The 14,667-nt window shown below is 50.3% G+C and overlaps 1 protein-coding gene across 1 annotated transcript in view; it reads left to right on the plus strand.

Moving 5' to 3' along the window:
• The window catches only part of LOC311318190 (connector enhancer of kinase suppressor of ras 2), a gene marked incomplete at both ends in the record, with an annotated part of 34,718 nt that overhangs the window by 19,600 nt on the left and 451 nt on the right, over nucleotides 1–14,667 (plus strand). The window contains 14 exons of the mRNA XM_084449441.1: nucleotides 1,660–1,793; nucleotides 2,565–2,776; nucleotides 4,864–4,941; nucleotides 5,897–6,141; nucleotides 6,839–6,873; nucleotides 7,598–7,646; nucleotides 7,784–7,832; nucleotides 9,276–9,448; nucleotides 11,373–11,446; nucleotides 12,066–12,137; nucleotides 12,334–12,404; nucleotides 12,502–12,602; nucleotides 13,196–13,706; nucleotides 14,423–14,640. Of these exons, the coding sequence (XP_084305567.1) occupies nucleotides 1,660–1,793; nucleotides 2,565–2,776; nucleotides 4,864–4,941; nucleotides 5,897–6,141; nucleotides 6,839–6,873; nucleotides 7,598–7,646; nucleotides 7,784–7,832; nucleotides 9,276–9,448; nucleotides 11,373–11,446; nucleotides 12,066–12,137; nucleotides 12,334–12,404; nucleotides 12,502–12,602; nucleotides 13,196–13,706; nucleotides 14,423–14,640 (2,022 nt within the window). The remainder of the gene's footprint in view (nucleotides 1–1,659; nucleotides 1,794–2,564; nucleotides 2,777–4,863; nucleotides 4,942–5,896; nucleotides 6,142–6,838; nucleotides 6,874–7,597; nucleotides 7,647–7,783; nucleotides 7,833–9,275; nucleotides 9,449–11,372; nucleotides 11,447–12,065; nucleotides 12,138–12,333; nucleotides 12,405–12,501; nucleotides 12,603–13,195; nucleotides 13,707–14,422; nucleotides 14,641–14,667) is intronic.

Raw genomic sequence — 14,667 nt, forward strand, 5'->3', positions numbered from 1 at the left:
TTCGCACTACAGCTCCATGTTTTGCCGTGTTGGAACATGTTTTGCTTGACCTATGTTACCTTTGGTGGGTGAATATAGAATTCAATTTTCATTTCATAGCAATTCTCCAGGGTATTTTATGAGAAACACAATATATTATATTGCCCACATTCAGAGTAATAGAGATTGTTATGGTGGTAGAGTTGTTCAGGAGATAGAGATGTTATAGATAGAGGTTCCTTTGGCAGGATGACAGTATGTGGGCTGTCAGAGCTTGTCTCCCAGGTCTGTAGATGGATGATCAGCTAGAATCACATCCTGATAGACAGAGACAGAGGGCATTCCTGTCTGGAATCAAGCACAAGTACTATCCTTTACAAAGACAAAATAAGTATATAAGCATGTGATGAGTTTTGGATTTGAATATAGTAACCCCTTACAATCCAAAAGTCCTTGACTTGATAAGATCAAAATAAGTGGTAAGCTGTGGACTCGGCCTCTTAGCGTGGCGGGCAGCCCTGTCATTGTGAGTGAGGGTGAGAGCAGGGTGACCCCAGCCATCTGTTCAGCCACCTCCCTCAGGAGCACCGGGCCGCCTGTTAGGACGCACCCAAGGACGGAGGCCCGGCGCCGAGGGGGTCAGCACGGCACCGTGTCGCCCAGCCTTACGCCGGGTTCACATCCTGCAGAACGACGAGACGGACTTCCCGAAACCAGGAGTCTCTCGTCTCCTCTGAACTCAACTCTGTCTCATCCTCTGACGTTGGACATCACTGTGTAAAAGATATGCTAATTTGGGAGAGGGGTTATGTGTTGTTTTGCATCGGTGCTGGTCGGACAGTCTCCCCTGATCAGATTGCGTGAGTCACACGGGCTTAGTTTTTGCCTCATAGTTCTGGTGGACTCCTCCTCCCCACCATGCTTGACACGTCTTGACTTCAATGATGTGTAGTCGTGATCACCGAATCTCTTGTTGCTAGGGGTCCTGTTGCTATCCCCTCCGTGGTTGCCAACAGACCTCGCTCAAGATTTTCTCGGTTGCTAAGGACGAGATCACTGTTGCTAATATGAGGCACTTCACAACCCCTCCCTGTCTGAAGGCCCTCATTCAACAATGATCAGCGTCTTTTTCTCCATAGTAGTGTAGTGTTTGCTATGTCGGTGTCTGTGTAGAATCGACGGTCTTAACATGCAACATGCTGTATTCTTGATGTGGACAGAGTGGAAACACAGTAAATGCTTCTATTCTTTGCTTTGTTGTCTCACATTATTCAAGCCCAGTCTGGTTCTCTTGGTTCTCTTGGTTCGACACAGGAACAGCTTTTTCTCCACGGCCATCAGCCTTATCAACCAGGCTCCCCTCTGACTCTTTCCCCTGCCCCCTGCAATTTTTGCACTATACTGATTACTGCATTATACTGATTACTGCACTTTTGTAGGTCAAATGCACTGCTGCTTTTGGCACTATGTTTGTATCACTGCACTTTAGTGTAGTGTCCTGCCATGCACTGTCCTGTCCTGTCCTGTCCTGTCCTGTCCTGTCCTGTCCTGTCCTGTCCTGTCCTGTCCTGTCCTGTCCTGTCCTTGCACTGGTCCATTGTTGTGTTGTTGTTGGCTATACTTAAAATAATTAATAATTCTGATTCTGATTCTTACCCCTGTGTGTCCTGGTCTCCACAGCCCATCCCCACCAGCCCCAACAGTGACCCCAACACCCCCCCCAACAGCATGGGCACCATGGGCATGTCCTCCACCCTGGACGGCGGCCATGACGTCTTCATTCTGTCTCCTGTCTCAGGGCTGTACGGACACAGGTAAGATAGCAGACCTGGGTCCATATATGCTATTTGAAATCACCTCAGTTACTTATCTGCGCTTGATTGTTTTTGTCTGGCACAATATAACCAATAGGCTGTTCCCCCAAAATCCAAACCTGACAATCCAGGCAGACTGAAGCCAACGCTAAAGTAATTTCAAGTAGTATTTTGACCCAGGTTTGAAGCCTAGACCCGCATCCCGTTCTCGCTAGCTCACATTCGGTTTCACTAACGCAGAACGGTCTGGCCTTCGCCTCCTCCAGAGCGATTATCCCAAAATCCAGACCATACTGGGCCAATCAGGGACTGCGTTTTAACTGCTGTTCCGTACCACAGTGGAAAGCAGCCCCTGATTGGTTTGTGTACTTGGTGATGTAAAATACAGGCTGAAACATGGCGGCTCCCGAAGCAATGAGTGGTAATGTTAACGTTAGAAGAATAAACGCAGCTATAAGTGCAGTTATTGCAGAAATAGACTTAAACACAACACTTAAACAAGAACAAGAGTATGCACTAGCGGAGTTTCTCGGTGGAAAATACGTTTTTGCCGTTCTTCTGACTGGATTTGGCAATTGTTTGCTGAACGCTGATTGGCTGAAGGTATTGTGTCGGTCAAGGCACATGCCCACGAAATCGCTCTTTATGGGGCAAAGTCCAGACTGATATTGCGGAGCGAAGCAGTAAGCTTGCGTGATCGGGATGGTCATACCAGGCTAGGTTGACCCAGCCCGTCCGTTCTAACGATCTATCCTTCCTGTCGCCTCCAAGAGAGGAGATCGGCATCATGTCCTGTGACGACATCAACAAGTACAGCCTGGAGAAGATGGGCATGAAGGGCTCGGAGTCGCCCAGCTTCTATCTGGACCACGAGGGGGGCAAGTACTTCACCCTGGTGGAGGAGGACTGCCTGGCGCCGGGCCAGGAGTACGAGAGGGGCCGCCCCACGGGGGTCCGGAGGAGGGACAGGACGCCCACCCACGGTGAGTCGCTCCCCCCCCCCACCCCCCTAGCGAGCTGCCAGCCAGGCCATCGAGGGGGCTCTGGGGGCGGAAATCCAGGCGTGCCCTCAGCCATGCGAGTGCAGGCCCCTCGTACGGTTAACGCAGCCCCCAACGGCACCTAGAGAGCGGAAAGCCCGTGGCGCCGTGCTGCGCAGAGAATCATTTCCCCCTTCCTCAGAAACCACTCCCCTTCTTACACAGATGCCCCCCCCCGGCCTCCCCCCAGCGAAACCCCGTCTGTCGCCAACACTGCAGCGGGGAAGTGGGACGCCGCCTCCCCCCTCTCGGCCTGGCTAGCCGGCCCGCCGCTGCGTTTGCACTCTGCCTGATGAGCTCGTTCACACGCCGCATGATGAGCTCGTTCACACGCCGCGCGGCGTCACTCCGGAATCTGACCGACCCACTGTCGGTGCGGGAAACAGCGAAGTAGGTCTCTGCCAGCCCTTGGCAACGTCCCGTGTCTCCTTCTGAGGGGGGAGGAGGAGGAGGAGGTGGGCATGCAGCCGTCACCCCCCCCCCCCACACACACCACCCCCCTCCATCGTACTTCCCCCTTGGCTGATCAGGCCGTGTGGTGTGTATTTTACAGTGTCTAGTGGTGCAGAGATAAATCCTGTTGGCTCCGCCAGGCGAAGTGTTTTTCATGTTAACAACCTGCCAGGGAAGTGAGGTTGGATTATTTCCAAGCCTGTAATGGCTCCAAGCGGAGAACACTCTCCCCAGCTCTGTCTGTGGGGGCCTGGGTGCCATGAGTAGGTCGCACCGTCCCCATGATGCACACACACACACACACACACACACACTGGTCACATATTCCCAAATGGTAAATGGACTGCACTTAGCGCTTTTATCCAAAGCGCTTTACAATGAAGGCCTCTCATTCACACTCACGTTCGCACACCTATGACGGTAGCTGCCATGCAAGATGCCAGCCTGCTCATTGAGAGCAATTTGGGGTTCAGTGTCTTGCCCAAGGACACTTCGACGTGTCGTCAGGAGGAGCCGGGATTGGAACCGGCAACCCTACGACCATTGGACGACCCGCTCTACCTCCTGAGCTACAGCCGCCCACTGCTTGCGCTGTACGCCCTATCACACACACACACACGCACGCACACACACACACACACACACACACACACACACACACACACACACACACACACACACACACACACACACACACACCCTCCCAGGCACACTCCTCTCTCTCTCATCATCAACCCTCCTTCTCTCCTCCTCAGCCAGTCAGGCAGACCCTCCCCTCCCCCAGCTCCCCTAACTCCCCCAGCTCCTCCAGCTCCTCCAGCTCCCCCAGCTCCCCTAACTCCTCCAGCTCCCCCAGCTCCCCCAGCTCCTCCAGCTCCCCTAACTCCTCCAGCTCCCCCAGCTCCCTCCCCTCCCCCAGCTCCCCTAACTCCTCCAGCTCCCCCAGCTCCCCTAACTCCTCCAGCTCCCCCAGCTCCCTCCCCTCCCCCAGCTCCCCTAACCCCCCCAGCTCCTCCAGCTCCCCTAACTCCCCCAGCTCCTCCAGCTCCCCTAACTCCTCCAGCTCCCCCAGCTCCCTCCCCTCCCCCAGCTCCCCTAACCCCCCCAGCTCCTCCAGCTCCCCCAGCTCCTCCAGCTCCTCCAGCTCCCCTAACTCCTCCAGCTCCCCTAACTCCTCCAGCTCCCTCCCCTCCCCCAGCTCCCCTAACTCCTCCAGCTCCTCCAGCTCCCCCAGCTCCCCTAACTCCTCCAGCTCCCCCAGCTCCTCCAGCTCCTCCAGCTCCCCTAACTCCTCCAGCTCCTCCAGCTCCCCTAACTCCTCCAGCTCCCCTAACTCCCCCAGCTCCTCCAGCTCCTCCAGCTCCTCCAGCTCCCCTAACTCCTCCAGCTCCTCCAGCTCCTCCAGCTCCCCTAACTCCTCCAGCTCCTCCAGCTCCTCCAGCTCCCCTAACTCCTCCAGCTCCTCCAGCTCCCCCAGCTCCTCCAGCTCCTCCAGCTCCCCTAACTCCCCTAACTCCTCCAGCTCCTCCAGCTCCCCCCTCAGCTGACACCGTCACGCTCCTCTGACTTCTTTCCGGCTGACCTCAGGTCAGTTTCCATGCCAGGGGATTCCAACTTGATGAGAGAGACACGAAGGTACAGGAAAGGTAGCCGAGGTTCAGATGGGGCCCCCCTCCCGCATACACACACACACACACACACACACACACACACACACACACACACACACACACACCACCCCACTTGATTATCTCTAGCGCCAAAGTGGGAATGGGCTTTCGTCTGCGTTGGTGAAGTATAGCATAGAACCTCAACTCGCTGTCAAACACAAAACGAACATGACAGAAACCGGAGCTGCATCTCTGTTCATGCGTTCAGTTTGACGGCTTTCGGCTTTGACACAAAATATACACTTTTTTTCCCGGAAGCATTTGTTTTACATTTGTCTTTTTTTTAGTCTTTTTTTTTTAATAAACATCTCACCGGGGGAACATTGATTAATAGCCCCCAGTGTTCCCAGTGTACAAGACGCTAACATCAACAAATGCAAAGCCTCTGTTTATGTTCATGCCACGACCTCCGTCTGCTGTGAGCATGTTAAGTAGCATGAGACAGTGTACTGGAGCACGATTGAGTGGGTGGTAGCATCTCACTCCCACGACTGGGGCTATAAATAGATAGCTTGCATGGATTCTAATGCAGTGTATATGCCTTCCCGGTCTGAAACCACGCCCCCTCCATGCCTGCTGGCCTCTATGGACCTACAGGTCACCTGACGAATTCTGTGGAAAACAGGCAGGTCTGTGAGGTGTGCTCATGGTGTCAACCACAGGTGTCTCAATAGAAATATTCAAAAGGTGTTTCTCATGCGTTCTCTAAGTTCTTTAAAACATGTTTTCACAGGCCCAATGTCTATCACATAACAGGCACACAGTATCCCATTCTTCATGGTAACTAGACTTCTTAGAAGAAGAGTAGAGTCCACACACTGGAGCATATGGAATGTTTCCAATAATTTATTAAATATGACGTTTCGATCTTATTCGATCTTCATCAGAAAGTAAACCTTTTATCCCTCTCTCCCCCTCCCCCTCTCTTTTCCTGTCCCAGACTCGGACAACTCTCTGCTGCGCTACATGAGCGACGACAAGATCCTGGTGATCCAGGAGGAGCCGGACGCTCGGGAGTCCAAGAGAGACACGGGCCGGCGCTCCCGCAAGAAGAGCCACAACCCCAGCAGCCCCAGCTATCCCATCAGCCCCTCCATGCTGGCCCCGCCCACCAGACTGGACCCGGGACCCCCAGAGGGCCTGCCCTTCCCACTGCCTGAGAGCCACACTGTGCCAATGTACCACGTGAGTCGACGCTACAGTGCCAGTTGTGACTCTTGTGCTGGAAAAAGTTTTTTTTATTTTTTATATTTACGTTGCAGATTTGGCATCTTTGTGTCGTAGGTTGTGCAGTGACACTTTTAGGCCTTTTCCACCAAGAGGGAACCGGTTCGGTGCCGGTTCGCGAACCTAATTTTGAATGGTTCCGAGCATTTCGACCAAAAAGAAATGAGTTCGGGAACCTGAAAGCTGGTTCCGAACCGGCACCACAAAATAGTAGGTTTTTCAATGCGAACTGTGACGACATCATGGGCGTGGGCTGGCGTACAACGGTTCGGCTCAAAACTGGTCGAAACGCGGGCCCGTTCTCTGGACAGAACAAAGGTTCCAGGAATTTTGAAACAAACCGGTTCACGAACCAGAGTTCTTTTGGTGGAAAAGGGCTATTTGTGGTGAGGGCTTTGTTGCCACCCACACCCACACACCCCCTCTGTTTCCACAACCCCAGAAAGCCCCGCTCCCCCAGAGCTGCACCGCTGCCCGTCTCTGCTCTGCTCTGCTTGGTCACCACAGGAAACATAGGCCTCCAACTGAGAGGACAGTGATCCACCATCTCTCACTGTGATCACTCTCTCTCTCTCCTCCCACTCACTCTCTGTCTACCTCTCTCTCTCTCTCTCTCTCTCTCTAATGATCTAATGTGCTGTCTACCTTCCCACAGAGAGTTGGGGACACACTGAGAGCTGACTCAGACAGGTGAGTGATGATGTACTTATTTCAGATGTTTACTGCCTTAGCATTTGAAATGTTTACACTGTTGCAAAGTATATTATGTGAACTTGACACTAAAAGAGGAGCTCTTGAACTCGAGCAAGCAAACAGCTGATGAGGACGTGTGGGTCTAATATCTAATGTATACTCAAGAGAAGAGGCTTGTGTCAATGGATCATTTGAGGAAGAAGTAATTCAACAATGGATAAACAGTGCTTCTCAAAGTGGTTATGGAACATCAGTGTTCTATGCTGATAATAGGGCTTTATTGCTAGATTGAGTGCTACTGTTAAGGCTAGCGCAGATAGCCAGCGTGAGAATGTCCTATACCATGTACGATTTCTGTTGAGTGGTGCTGAGCTTCAGCCTGCAGGGAGATGACCTCAAGCACATTTCCTGCCCCAGTTGGCTGTGGTTTTGCTACCGTAGCTCACATTACCTCTCCCAGAAGTCTTCACTCGCAGGTTTACATCCTGTTCACTCAGTTAACATCCTGTTCTTTATATGCGACAAAAGACTTGTGCCTTTGCCAGTGACCCCCCCCTCCACCCCCCCGCCCAGATAATCGTGTTGAAAAGGGAAAAGAAAAGTATAGATAGAATGTAGAGTAGTGTACAGAGAATGTACCGGAGAAGAGCCCTGGTGAAGAAGAGCCCACAGAGATGGGTTTGTCTGCTTTCCTCTCCTAAAGCCGCTCTCTCCTGCTCAGGTATGCTAGTTTTGGCATCGAGAGACAAGGAGGCCCATCCATGAGGAAGGTAATCTCAACACCCCTCCTCCACATACAGTACACACCACCATTACACAATCATACAATGGACAGTATGGCACCATACAATTAATCCATTAGCCTTTTGCTAACCTAGCCCCCCTTCTCTGTCCTCTGTCCCTACAGACATTTCACTACGCGTCTTTGAGGACTAAGACCAAAAAGAGAACCAAAGGTAAGACATGTACTAGTCTGGAATAAAGCGCAGCAAAACATGGGGCGGAGCCAGCGGCTGTCCGTCAAATGCAGCTACATTTGAACATAATGTCATCAGGAGCGTATAGTCGGGACTATGAAAAACTCATCCGGTCAAGAAAAGGAGAAAGTCCAAGTAGCTTAAATCGCACTTTATGTGCCAGATATGCTACTGACAGCTCGACTCATTAGCTGCAACGATGCGGTCAATGACCAATCAGAAGCCAAATCAGCCTCCCTGCACAACCCCACTATCTGCGAGGGCCAATCAATACTTTGCGCATAAAATCTTTTCATTGGTGTCTTTCCCAGGAGTTCTCGCCGTGTGCAGGATAGGCCCATCCTCTTTCTTCAAACTACAGTTTGTTCGGTTTTAAACTTAGGTCCCACCCCTACATATTCCAGAGGGAAGCAAAAAAACAGTTTCACCCGGGGGCCAGAAAAGTGAGCTGTACATTTTTTTCCCTGACCTCTCTCATCGAGACGATCGAGCAAGCTCCTGGAAAATGTTTGTCTATTGGCTAAGAACATATACAGAGCAGTAAACATGGGCTAAATACTTCATAAGAGAGACATGACTAACAGTAGAGAAGCTGGTAGGCCATTATGTGTTAGCTATCCCTGTAGTCTCTAATATGATATATGATATTATCCGGGGTCGGATCGCGGAGGCAGCAGTTCCAGCAGGGGGCCCCAGACATCCCTTTCCCTGGCAGCATCAACCAGCTCTGCCTGGGGAATCTTAAGCCGCTCACAGGCCAGTGCGGAGATGTAGTCCCGCCACCTAGTCCTGGGTCTACCCCGCGGCCTCCTCCCAGCCAGACATGCCTGGAACACCTCCCTAGGGAGGCGCCCAGGAGGCATCCTCACTAGATGCCCGAACCACCTCAACTGGCTCATTCTGACGCAAAGGAGCAGCGTCTCTACTCTGAGTCTCTCCCGGATGACTGAACTTCTCACCCGATCTCTCAGGGAGACCCCAGCCACCCTCCGGAGAAAATTATTTCGGCCGCTTGTATCCGTGATCTCGTTCTTTCGGTCATGACCCATCCTTCATGACCATAGGAGAGGGTGGGGATGAAGATAGACCGGTAGATCGAAAGCTTTGCCTTTTGGCTCAGCTCTATTTTCGTCACAACAGTGTGGTTAAGTGACTGCAGAACGGCACCAGCTACTCCGATTCTCCGACCAAACTCTCTCTCCATGGTTCCCTCACTCGTGAACAAGACCCCCAGATACTTGAACTCCTTCACTTGGGGTAAGGACTCATTTCCTACTCGGAGCGGACAAACCACCGGTTTCCTGCTGAGAACCATGGCCTCAGATTTAGAGGTGCTGATTCTATATATGTATATATATGTTATATATGTTATATTATATATATATATATATATATATATATATGCTCTGTTCCTCCCCTCAGGTTCTCTGAGCAGCGCGAGCCGCCGGCGGATCTCCTGTAAGGACCTGGGCCACGGAGACTGTGAGGGCTGGCTCTGGAAGAAGAAGGACGCCAAGGGATACTTCACACAGAAGTGGAAGAAATACTGGTTCATCCTCAAGGACTCCTCCCTCTACTGGTACACCAACCAGAACGTAAGCTTCTCCCTCTACTGGTACACCAATCAGAACGTAAGCTCCTCCCTCTACTGGTACACCAACCAGAACGTAAGCTTCTCCCTCTACTGGTACACCAATCAGAACGTAAGCTCCTCCCTCTACTGGTACACCAACCAGAACGTAAGCTTCTCCCTCTACTGGTACACCAATCAGAATGTAAGCTCCTCCCTCTACTGGTACACCAACCAGAATGTAAGCTCCTCCCTCTACTGGTACACCAACCAGAATGTAAGCTCCTCCCTCTACTGGTACACCAACCAGAACGTAAGCTCCTCCCTCTACTGGTACACCAATCAGAATATAAGCTTCTTCCTCTACTGGTACACCACCCAGAACGTAAGCTCCTCCCTCTACTGGTACACCAATCAGAATGTAAGCTCCTCCCTCTACTGGTACACCAACCAGAACGTAAGCTCCTGCTCTACTGGTACACATTATTCTGTGTGCATAATTCCTCAAAAAAGGCCATGAAATCGACAACCAGTTTTAACATGAATGTGACAAAGATTAACCAGAAATGACAGGAACTATATAGCAGGGGCGGCACGTAACTCAGGTCAGAATCACGGTTCAATCCCAGCTTCCGGAGTGTGCCGAAGTGAGCAAAGACACTGAACCTCAAAATCTCTCACGTGCCGGACGGTGGCGCAGTACCTAGTACTGTCACCTCACAGCACGAAGGACTCTGGGGCTTTCTGTGTGGAGTTTGCATGTTGTCCCTGTGTTCGCAAGGGTTTCCCCCATTAATATGAAAAACATGCAGAAGAACAGATCAATAACGCTGTCTCAACCTGGCGAAGACAGACAGGAGCGCTTGGTTGGCTCCCGGGCGCGTCCCAGCATGCACGCTGCCTACTGTCTGCTCCCAGCTGCCCTTGGGGGAAGGACGATGGGAGAGGTTAAGAGCAGGAGAAAAAAAATCATCAATATATTCATTCATTAATTTCTTATGTATTATTCATTATATTGTAATATATTGTTTATCATATACTGTATTATGACGTGTATTACTATGTATAAAATGACATACATTAAGATATATAGGTAAATTAGGATATATATGAAAAGAGGCAATTCCTTATATATTATTCTGTATATTCCATCCATATATTTTACATACTATAATATATTGATAGTTAATATATAGGGGAATATATTTTCTTTTCAAAGGGGTTGAGAAACTGAAAGTGAACTTGTGAGTTCAGGATGGTCCCATGAAGCTACCTGATTGGTGCCAGTTGTCTAATCAGTGAATGTCTGGCTTAATACATCTGGACATATCTATCTGAGATCAATTAGTTAGTTTGCAACCTTGTATGGTTAGTATGTGTCAGTGCTGCATGAATACAATAGCATATCAGATTAGCAAAAATATTTAATAATAATTGTACCCCCTCATTTGCCCAGTTCCAGTACCTCCTCATATGCGCAGTTCATATGCCCCCCTTAAGACTGGCTAGCGAAGGGCCTGTCTCCCAGCATGCTCTTGGCCTGTGTCTTCATGCATACAATGCAACAGCTTTCATACGTACAACGGAATACGCAATCAGTCTCTCCTTGCGCATCTCATCCCATGTTTGTGTGCGAAACTCCCCACTTTTCCCTCGAGTCTCCCATGAATGAGGCGGAAAATCGCAACTTGCCATTCCGTGCTCCTGCGGCAGGAAGAATGTTCCAACAAAATTACGCCTAAAACAGGTGCTAACATGCTTAGTACACCTGCCCCGTAGACTCTATGATGCATTGCCATACCAGACACCCATTTTACTAATGAACATTCCTTCATCACTCAGTAATATGATATTGTATGGTCTATGATTTTGTAATTATATCTATGGTATAAACCCTCAATTGAGATAATTAACACCTCCTCTCTCCTCCCACATCCCTCCCTGCTCAGGATGAGAAAGCTGAGGGCTTCATCAGCCTGCCCGAGTTCCGCATAGACAGAGCCATCGAATGCAGAAGGAAACAGTAAGTCAAATCAAGTCAAGTCAAGTCAAACTCATTGTACTGTATAAAGCACATTTAAAAACAACAGTGGTTGACCAAAGTGCCGTACAGTGGGCTAAAAGGCACTGAACAATAAAACAATAAAATACAATGTAATAAATAGCAAATAAGAAAGAAGCAAGAAACGCTGAAGTGTTACAGAATACGTAAATTGAAAAAATAAATAAATAAACGCAACCGAGAGGCAAAACAGGTCCTCTCTCAGACACCAATGTTCTGGCATCTATTCTGTCTCCACATCTCCGCATTTTTTTCCTTTTCAACGAGAACCTAAAATAACCATTACTGTCACCGGCAGAAGAAATGGGTGTCTGACTCAACCTGAGTGGCCGTGCGGAGCACGGGTCAGAGCGTCTGGCCAGGCCCGGCTCATGGCCATTAGCACACACCCCGGTGGTTCTGGGAGAGACGCATACTGAGAGAACAATGCATAATGTATGAGCGTAAAGCCACAGTGGACTTACTGTACAGTTTTCAAATATAAACCATGTACAGTAGTGCAGGGATGTTGAAGTATCAGATCATCCACGTCTCACATACTGTAGTAATGAGATGCTGTTTGGTTCCTCTTCCTCCATAGTGCCTTCAAAGCTTGTCATCCCAAAATCAAGAGTTTCTTTTTTGCCACAGACTGTTTGGAGGAGATGAACAGGTGAGAGGTCATTTTTTTATTCACGTTTTGCACGCATGAATCCATAATGTCAGGAAAACGGATCATCTCTGTCTTAATTCGGCCTAAGAACGAATCTGTCCCAGAAGCCTTGCAAAGCTGTGTGTACAGTGCAGTATATATCAGTGATCTTCCGTTTCATTTGGCACATCTGCGCCCTGTCCTGTCACCCACTCAGATGGATGAACCGTCTTGGCCTGGCAGCCATCGGCTACACACCCGATGATAAGGTGGCGCGTCCCGATGAGGGTGAGGGAATCACCATTTTGATGACAAAAATGTTTTTGTTGATCTGGATGAGGTTCCACTGTCCAGATGGTTTATGGTCTGGTCTTTGCTTTGGCAGACTACTGGAGTGAGAGTGACCAGGACGAAATGGATGGCTCTATGACCCTGAAACAAGAGGCCATGTCATCGCGCTGTGACACCTACCACCGCACCCCGTCTGTGAGTTCGGCGCCTCCAGTCCCTAGTCATGCACACTCATGTCATTATACACACTCACAAGAGTAAAACCACAAGGGTGAGGGGCTAGTGTCTATTTTTACTACGCCATGCTCTGCTCTTATACCCTTCCGATTCAGTCGGATGTGTGTACAGCCACCTCTCTACATTCATTCATTCATTCAAGCCTTTATTTATTCTCAGAAAGACAATTGAGATTACCCTAATTTCCAATGCCGCCGAGATTACAAACACATTAAAAAATATATATAAAAGGATATAAGCACATTAAAAGAAAAAATGACTGAAAACAACATGTCAATGGTTAAAGGAGACAGTAAAAAAACATATCAGGACTAAATCAATTTAAAACAGTTTTAATTAGAAATTAAAACTGTTTACAAAACACAGTGGCTAGAGATAAAATAACTAAAAACAGCAAGAACTAAAAACAGCAGAAGAGGGAAGAGCTTCCAGTTTTAAGATGTTTTTTTTTTTGTAGCTAATCCCAAGAGCCACATACGCGCTCACCTCACCCAGACAAGAGCTCCACAAATCAGCTGACCCCACTCCCCACCTGTCCCCTCCCCCTCCAGGTGAACTCCTCCAGCCCCTTCCCCGAGCGCCACTTCTCCAGCGAGTCCACGTACTCCCACTCCTCGGCGGAGGAGTCCCGCCCGGACGCCCCCCCCGGCAGCACCCACTCCTCCGGCTGCCGCTCCTCGCACCGCGAGCGTCGCTCCTGGCAGGACCTGATCGAGACGCCCCTCACCAGCTCCGGCCTCCACTTCCTCCAGACGGCGCCCTGCGAGGGCGACGCGGGCTACGGGAGCGGCTACGTGGGGGCGGAACAGCTGCTGATGTCGCCGGAGCGCCGGCGCCAGGCCACGCTCCCCGCCCAGAGGCGCCGCTGCCCCGACCGCGACGGTCCCTTCCCCCTGGTGGACGTGGAGGAGCACGGCCGTCGGCTCCGCCCCTGCGCCCACAAGCAGCGCAGCCAGAGCCTGCCCAGGAACAGGGAGGTGCTGCTCCCGGCCGGACCTTCCGAGGAGAGGAGTGAGGACGACGAAGTGCACTTCAGGAAGAACAACTCCAGGAAACACCACGGTGAGCCTGGTCTCTCTCCAGACTCAAATATTCACATTCAGATTCAGATTCAGAATACTTTATTAGTCCCAGAAGGGCAATTCATTTTGGTGCGCTCCGCATATACATAATAGGGTCTGTGCCACTTCACTGCCCAAACTCGTGTTCTGAGGGCGTATCGATGGTTCAAAATTGAGTTACAGGTCGTAGCAGCAAATGAGAGACGCTAGCCCAGGTTAGATGGGCGGGGCATATCTATGGGTGGGAGCGCCTGATCGCGAAAGTCGTTACTGATTGGTGTCGCCGGGATTTCAGGGGGCCAGGATTTGAGCACGAGCAAGTGTCCCAGACCCATAGAGAGATCTGCAGCATGCAGTAACGTAGTTACTTAGCTTTCGTAGTGTATCAGCGAAAGAACTCTATGGGTCTGGCGTTGAGACTATGGTAAGCCTGGCGTTGAGACTATGGTAAGCCTGGCGTTGACTTGACTTCCTGGCGTTCTTGGTTTTATCTTATGTGTTTTTGAGATTCAAGGATTCTTCAAGGAATCAAGGATATTTCAAGGATGTTGCATACATGTATTTATCATATATGTACAAGATACAGGTACCACATATAGTAAAATTCTCTGAGGAAATGCTCGTGCTCGGAAGGTTTTGATTCCACCATCACAGTCAGTTCGAACAAAATGAAAATAAATAAAAATAACACTTGATGGTTTCTCCTCTCCCCTGCAGACTCTCGGTCTAGAGAGCGAGGCGGCCCCGAGGGGCCCGAGGGTGCGGATGGCTACAGGGACCTGTACCGCTCCATAGAGCAGGCCAGCCTGACGGCCCTGGGGGAGCAGAGGCCCTCCACCAAGCAGGAGTTCCGCCGCTCCTTCCTCAAACGCTGCAACGACCCGGTCGTCAACGACAAGCTTCACCGCATCAGAGCCCTGAGTAGCACTCTGAAGGTACTCTGAAGACGGTCTGGAAAGATG

The sequence above is a fragment of the Borostomias antarcticus genome (genome assembly GCF_949987555.1).
Source record: "Borostomias antarcticus genome assembly, chromosome: 15".
NCBI lineage: Eukaryota > Metazoa > Chordata > Actinopteri > Stomiiformes > Stomiidae > Borostomias > Borostomias antarcticus.